The sequence below is a fragment of the Corvus kubaryi genome, unplaced genomic scaffold (assembly GCF_017639235.1).
Source record: "Corvus kubaryi isolate FWS band 111438036 unplaced genomic scaffold, C.kubaryi_AGA036_p1.0 121, whole genome shotgun sequence".
Taxonomy (NCBI): domain Eukaryota; kingdom Metazoa; phylum Chordata; class Aves; order Passeriformes; family Corvidae; genus Corvus; species Corvus kubaryi.
In genome coordinates, this window is record NW_024580656.1 from 513,581 (window position 1) to 520,329 (window position 6,749).

The 6,749-nt window shown below is 60.6% G+C and overlaps 1 protein-coding gene across 2 annotated transcripts; it reads right to left on the reverse strand.

Annotated features, from left to right (window-relative positions):
* Positions 1 to 264: 264 nt before the first annotated feature.
* Positions 265 to 6,542, reverse strand: LOC121667383 (mitotic spindle positioning). 2 transcript variants are annotated; one of them, XM_042033999.1, is made up of 5 exons: positions 6,442 to 6,542; positions 2,206 to 4,334; positions 1,596 to 1,807; positions 1,152 to 1,190; positions 265 to 896 (listed from the first exon to the last, which is right to left on the reverse strand). In XM_042033999.1, the coding sequence occupies exons 2-5, from the start codon at positions 4,214 to 4,216 to the stop codon at positions 810 to 812; spliced, it is 2,349 nt and encodes a 782-aa protein (XP_041889933.1). In that variant the 5' UTR covers positions 4,217 to 4,334; positions 6,442 to 6,542; the 3' UTR covers positions 265 to 809. The 2 variants fall into 2 exon arrangements, with proteins under 2 accessions (XP_041889933.1, XP_041890013.1); XM_042034079.1 differs by lacking the exon at positions 6,442 to 6,542 and adding an exon at positions 5,801 to 5,964.
* Between the last annotated feature and the right edge of the window lie 207 nt (positions 6,543 to 6,749).

Sequence of the window (6,749 nt, forward strand, 5' to 3'; positions counted from 1 at the left end):
CGAACGGGACTTTAAAGCCCACCCGGTGCCATCCCCCGGTGCCACCCCCGCCCCGGACAGGGACTGCTCCAACCGGCCCAGGGTGCTCCCAGACCCGTCCGGTGGGATCCCGGCGCTCCCCCAGCCCAGCAGCCTTGGGGACCCCCCACCGCAGCCCCCAGAAGGCTCCGGCTTCAGCCCCGCATCCCAACCACGGGGGCTCCTCTGAAACACTGGAGCAAAACCAGTGGAGCAGGCAGACAGAACAGGCCTGAAAGACCGAGAGAGAGCAACAACTCTTTAATAAATTAGCAAAATAAACAGCATTTATGTATATATTTATATTCCATTGCTGCATTTCCATGGATCACAGGGGTTAAACCAATGTTGATTCCCAAGTCCCACGGCAGCACTGATCTTGTGGCCTCAGTCCAGGTACCCCCAAGGCAATGATCAGCCTTGTGGTACTTAAAAACCTAAAACCACTGAGAAATAAAACAGCTTTTTCATAAGCCTGAGACACAGCTCCCAAGGGGCAAAGTGAATTACTGGGTGATTTCACCTGGCTGGCTCCAGGCAGAAGTGATTAAAAAAGATACTGATCCAATTTTTCCCCCTCTTAAAAAAAAAAAGTGTTCCTCCACCCCAGAGGGAGGAGGAGGAAGGAGCAGATCTATTGCATGGAAGGATTATCAGTTTAACAATAAACCAGATTGATTTGCAGGGTACACATCTCTGATTGTTGCAATGGCCAAGGGTGGAACTGATCGAGTATTTAGGTCATGCATCAGCTGATCCTGAACGGGGCGAGCCCCCGACCTGGGGGTTCCTCAGTCCTCATCTCGGACGTACTGCCCGGCCTCCCAGCGCTGGGCCATGATGCTCTTGTGGCGAAACACTCGGGTGCTTTCCACCACCTGCAGAGACCAGAACGTGCAGGATTTTAAAAAGAAGAGACTTTTATAATGATCTGGTTTGCAGAGCTGCCCCCCCCACCAGCTCCCCAGCCCGCTCTGCCTGACATAGTGTCCACCCAGGTGGTGCCTGTGGGAGCCAGGACCATCCTGTCCACCCCTGTCCACCCACAAGCCTCCAGGAGTGAGGGGAGCTGGGGAATGTGGGAGGTGTCAGGGCAGGGTGAGCAGAGCCCCCGCGTTCGTGAAGGGCTTTACCTCTGTGTTGACCTTGTCAACGGGTTCAATGCCTGCGTACTGTGGAAAGAGGAAAACACGATTAGATAATGGCAGCCTGGCAGGGGAATATCCAGGGGCAGCCGGATCCAGCCCCCAGTGGGGGCACAGGAGAGTCAAGGGAAGGCAGCAGATGCAGTCATGCCCTCCCTGGGGTTGGGGGAACAGTTCAGGCCAGGATCCCCCACAGGAGGAAGCTGCGGCTCCTCTCCAGTCCCACCCAGTGCTGGCAGCCCTGGACAGCAGGTGTTGCCTGGGGGGCCCCTTGATGGTGCCACCACTGCCGCGTCTCCCACCGAGCTGAGCAGCTGGATCTCAAACTCCAGGTGGGAGTCAGGAACAGACACCACCAGCCCCAGAGCCACCAGTCTTCCCCCAGGCTCAAGCCTCCCAGCCACTTGGCACAAACAGGGTGGGCATGCTCACCTTTCCATCCTCCTTCACCCTCCTCCTCCGCTCCTCGAAGGGGCTGGAACGCGACGAGTCAGGGGTGAGGGTCTCTGCGCTGCGCTGGGAGGAACTGGTCACTCTCAGCGGGGTGAAGGATGAGATCAGCCCCAGGACCCCCGTGTGGTGTGAGGCAGGAGAGGAGGCAGGAGACCCGGACACCGAGTAGCTGCCACTGGCACCTGAGGCAGCTGTGAGAGAGAGAGAGCATCGGGGGATGAGGGACCTCAGTTCCACTCCCAGGGGGTGGAGACCTGCAGGAGTGTCAGGCCCCTGCCCCAAACCTGCCTCTGTGGCAGGTCCAGCAGGTTTGGTCACAGCCGGGACCCCGCGCTTGGGCAAAATGCATTACCTGGGCCCTTCCAGGCCCTTCCAGCCCTGTTTGCTGCCATAACATGACACAAACTCATCGAGACTTGAGCAGCTCTGGAATCCTGCAGAGCCTATCCCTCCTCAGCAGCAGTTCTCCTGCTGACTCCAGTATGCTGGCATCAAGCTTTCCCGGGACAACTTGCTACCAGCACACAGGAGTCCTTACAGGCATCCCACAAAATCATTTCTCTGCCACTCTGTCTGTCTGCTCCCTTACCAGAGCTGTGCCGAGAGCGGGAGCCCTCCTGGGGAACACCGTCACTGTAGGTGTCCATCAGCCACTGCCGCTGCCGCCGCCGCTGCTCCTGGAGCTCCTCTTCCCTCTGCAAGTCACTCCGGATCTCCTCCTCGATCAGCACCGACGTCTGGGGCTTCCATGTCCGCAGGCGGTACTGCTCCTCCTGGCCATCCTCCCTCCGCAGCGGGCTCTGCGTCCCCATGTCCTCCACGAAGGACACCTTGGGCTTCCAGAAGGGGAGGGAGAAGTACTCTCTGGACAGGACAGCAGTGCTGGCGGGGCTCGGGGTGGAGCCGGGAAGCTTTCCTCCCCAGGAATCCTCGCTCCCCCATTTGCTGGTGCTGGCGGAAGCGTGCTGGGACAACAAGGGCTGCTCCCGGCTCCTGTCGCTGGCAGCGAAGCGCGGCTGGGACAGCTGGAAGTGCGCGATGCTCGCTGTGTAGCTGGGAACGCTTTTCCCACCCCTGGTGTCTTCTGCAGGGCTGGGGCTCGAGGGCTGCTCCACCACAAACTCTTTAAACCAGCTCCTCCTCTCCTCTGCCCGCTTCAGGGGAGTGGGCTTCTGCGGGGGGGCTTCCTCCTGCTCAAACACTTTCTTGCGCTCCTCCAGCTCCTGCTGCGTCCCCCTGTCATATGCCCCCAGCAGCCTCCCCTGCCTCTTCAGATCTTCCTCACGCTTGGCTTCCTGTTCAATTTCCCTCTGGACATAAAGGGAAGCGCGGCCTCTGTCCTTCCCTTTCCTGCCTGGGCCAGGAGATGAGTGAATGTTGAGGACAGGCTTGGTCTGGATCTCCACCAGCTCGCTGCTGGAGGTCAGCCGCTGGATCCCCCTTTCCTTCCAGAGGTTCTCCTCCCTCTCCATCGCCATGCGGATCTCCCGCTCGATGGGCGTCTCATTGCTGACCCTCGTCTCCTTGTCCAGCTCGTTGCTGCTGGCCCTCAGATCCACATTGAGGGTCTCGTTGGAGGTGCTTCCATCGCTGGTGTAGCCTGCAGTGGCTTCATTATACATCTCACCCAAGCCAGAGTCCAGGTCTTCTCTGGACCATGCTTTGGTCAGGATGGACATCTTCCCAATGGGATATGACCTTTCCATGTGAGGCTTTCTGGGAGCATAAACCTCATCTTTCTTGGGTGTCTTGTATGAGGACACACCATAAACCTGATAAACACTCTGGTCTGTCCTGCGCTGGCTTGATGCCTCAGCACTGCCATAGCCTTCTGTAGCCTTTGTGGCCATCTCAGGGCTGTACCATTCTTCCCTGGAGACTTTTGTCACTGACTCTGGCCTTGGGGACATGGCCTGCTGCCCTGGGCTGAAAAATGAGCCTGGGTTGGTCTTCTCCAGCATCAGGAACTGCTGCCGAGCCGCAGAGAAGTTGATCTGCTCTGTGTCGATATTCTCAGGGTCAACGGGCGTCACAGCCCTGCCTGGGGAAGGTTTGTCAAAGCAGATGGCAAAGCTGGTGGGGACACTGCCTGTGTACCTGCCTTCACCTTGGCTGCCCACGCCGGTGCTGATGGAGCTCAGCTCATCCATGGAGCTCCATCTCTCTGCGATGGTGGAGCTCTTCCTCATCACCTGCCTCCGGATGACTTCTTTCCTCTCATCTTCGAGTTCCCTGGCTTTCTCAGGTGAGATGCTGGGTGGAGGGACCCTGTACAGGTCTTGCTCCTCGTCATCGTAGAGCTTCGAGGGTTTCCTCTCACCCTTGTAAGCCCGGAGGTCGTACAGGCTTCCCGATCTCACTACCTCTAGCTTAGACTCCCTGTCCGGGGATGGGGTCCAGACATCTCTTCCACTCTCCAGGAAATACGAGGGTGACTGCAACCTCCTCTTCCAGCTGTAGCCATTTTCCACTCTCTGGGTGCTGTGCTGAGCAGAACCAAACACATCATCGTCGCTGTTGGTCCTCAGGTCTGCCAGCGAGTCATGCCTGTGCGAGGCCTGTGGGAGCTGGAACACCAGGTGCCTGGTGACTCTGTCCATCTCCTGGGAAGAGTCACCCCTCTGCCAACCTCGTCTCCAACAGGGGCCACTGCTCAGCTTCGAGGGCACCCTCAAAGTCCCAGTTCAGTGGAGGCCAAGGGTCTGGACCTGGCTGGCCCTGCAAGCAGGAAGGGAGAGCAGCCATTAAGAGCAGCAGAAGGAGCAGAGGTTGGGGTGCAGCCCCTCTCCCAGCCTGGTACCATCGTCCTCGGCATGGGACAGACACTGTCACACCAACCTGCCCTGTGTGGAGCAGGAGCAGCCACAGCACAAAGCGCTATTCCTAGTAGGGACTGCCACAGAGCCCAGAAGCCTGTCCCACCTCTGTCCCCCAGCCTGGCTGGGTTCTGAGGGAACACAGCCAAACCTGCCACAGGCAGTCAGTGCTGCCTGCACCACCAAAGGCAGCAAGACCTCAGCCACAAGCTCCTGGTGACGCCACGTCCAGCTTGGCACTGCTCTGGGCATGGACAGCCTCGGGCCTCTCCACGTGCACAGGGCAGGGAGGGACAGGGAGTGCTGGCAGGGAGAGGCGGTGCTGGTGCCTGGGCCACCCCTGCCTGGAACATCTCCTCACACATTCACAGAAAGGTGCCTCCAAATAGCCCAGCTCTAGAAACAGCAGGGTCATAAAAATGGTTTCATGGCTCATAAAACGAGGGGACTTTAACCCCCCTGGCACACAGGGCAGGAGTGAACGGCCCCAACCTCAGGGTCAATCCTCCAGTGCTGGCTGGGCCACAGCTGGCTGGGACAGCGGGTGCCAGACAGGGAGGGGCAGCACAGGTGGGTCCCCCATGAGACAGCGGCTGCCACCACATCACAGGTGCCATTCCTGGCTCCAGAACTGGTGACACAGATGTCACCCGTGGACAAGCCAGCTGTGCCTGGAGCTGGCACCACATCCTGTGCCACTATTTGCTGAGGTTTAGCCACGGCTTTGCTGTCACCTGTCACCGCTCCTGGCTGGGCTCCTTTGAGCCCTAGCAGGTCAGGGTGTGTCACCACTGGGCACCGCTCCCAGGCACTCACGGCCTCCTGGGACTGTGCAGCAAAATGGGAGCAAGGCCACGGTGATGGCAGGGGCAGCCCAGAGCCTGGGAGCCACGGTACTGGCAAGCACAGCTCAGGGTGAGGCTCGCCCAGATGGAGGCAGGTGCCCGGTGTTCCCTGCATCCGGAGCATTCCGGCCCATCCCCAGGATGAGAGCACTCCGTGCGTGCCTCCTTCCTGCAGCGGCACCGGTGACCAAGCTTCCCCTGCTCACCTCCAGCCCTCCCGGGATTCACCACCCTCCCTCCCACAGAGCAAGCGGGGCTGGGCTCCAGCCAGGAGCTTTTTAAACCTTTCCTGGGGCAGGAGCACGTGGGTCTCATTAGCTGGGACATCCTGGCCAGCCCCAGGCGATGCCTCACCGCTGGAGCTGCTGCCCAGCCCCGTGCCCAGCCCCGGTGCCTCAGCCTCTCCGCCTGAAGCCGTGCCCAGCTGAATTTCCCTGTTAATTCCCCGAGCTGTGATTCACTCTTGCTCTTTTATTTCCCCCAATGACCTGGATAATGAAAACCATCTGCCCACGCCTCTTACCATGTTTGGGGGGGGACAAAGTCCCGGCTCGAAGGGGATCCCCTCACTGGGGAGCGCTGGTGGCTGGCACAGGAGGGGAGCAGGGACAGGGAAACCAGCCGGGCTGTTATCAGGGCTCCCGGCCGGCTCCACGCAAGCTGAACGGCCCCTCCCAGAGCTGCACCCAAAACATTCTACCTCCCTCAGCTCCGTCTGGTGCTGTGGCACTGCAGGGCCTTGGGGGTCCTGGGCTTTTCCCCCCGAGCTGGGCTGCCCCCGGCATAGCCAAGCACCATGGCAGGGTCTGGGCAGAGCAGATGACATTGCCACCAGTCTGGCCTGGGACCCCCACCATGAGGAGACATCTGGGGTGCTTTCCAGGGTCCCCCCATCTCGGGGGTTCTGCACAGGCCTACAGAGCTGCAGTGCACCCACCCTGTGCCCACCCTGAGCCAAGGGCTGCCCGCGGACCGGCTGATGCACACAAACATCCCAGCACATGTCCAGTGTCCCTCTGTTGCCCATGCCAGAGAGCGCCAGCCCTCACTGCACACCCTCGCTGCCAGCATCCCTGTGTGGGCACCGGTCCCTCCAAGGCCAGGGGGACACAGCATCCCCCCACTGCCCGGTGCTGCCCTTGCCCCCGACCACGCCGCACTTACTGTCCAGGGAGCCGTCGGGGCAGGGGTCCCCATGCTCCGGGGAGGCCACACGGGGCACCCAGCTGATCCGCGTCTGCCGGGGCGTGGCCGGGGTGGCAGCGGTGGGGTGTGGGGGGTGCGGGAGGGTGGCTGCGAGGCCCTGATAAGCTCAGCACCAGGGAGCCGTGGGCAATTCCAAGAACCACGTTGGGCTCAGTGCCCTGTCCCCGAATTCCTGTGCTGCCGTCACCCAGAGGGCTGCCCTTGGCCCCGATCTGTGGCACACGCTGATGCCCCGACGCGCCAACGTGCCCGTGTGCCCCAACGCG

Coding starts and splice junctions, on each gene's coding strand:
- LOC121667383 (XM_042033999.1), bottom strand. CDS start 4,216: ATGGACAGAGTCACCAGGCACCTGGTGTTCCAGCTCCCACAGGCCTCG. Junction 1,808..2,205: donor CCGCTCTCGGCACAGCTCTG/GTAAGGGAGCAG, acceptor TCTCTCTCACAG/CTGCCTCAGGTGCCAGTGGC. Junction 1,191..1,595: donor GGGTGAAGGAGGATGGAAAG/GTGAGCATGCCC, acceptor CTCTTTCCACAG/TACGCAGGCATTGAACCCGT.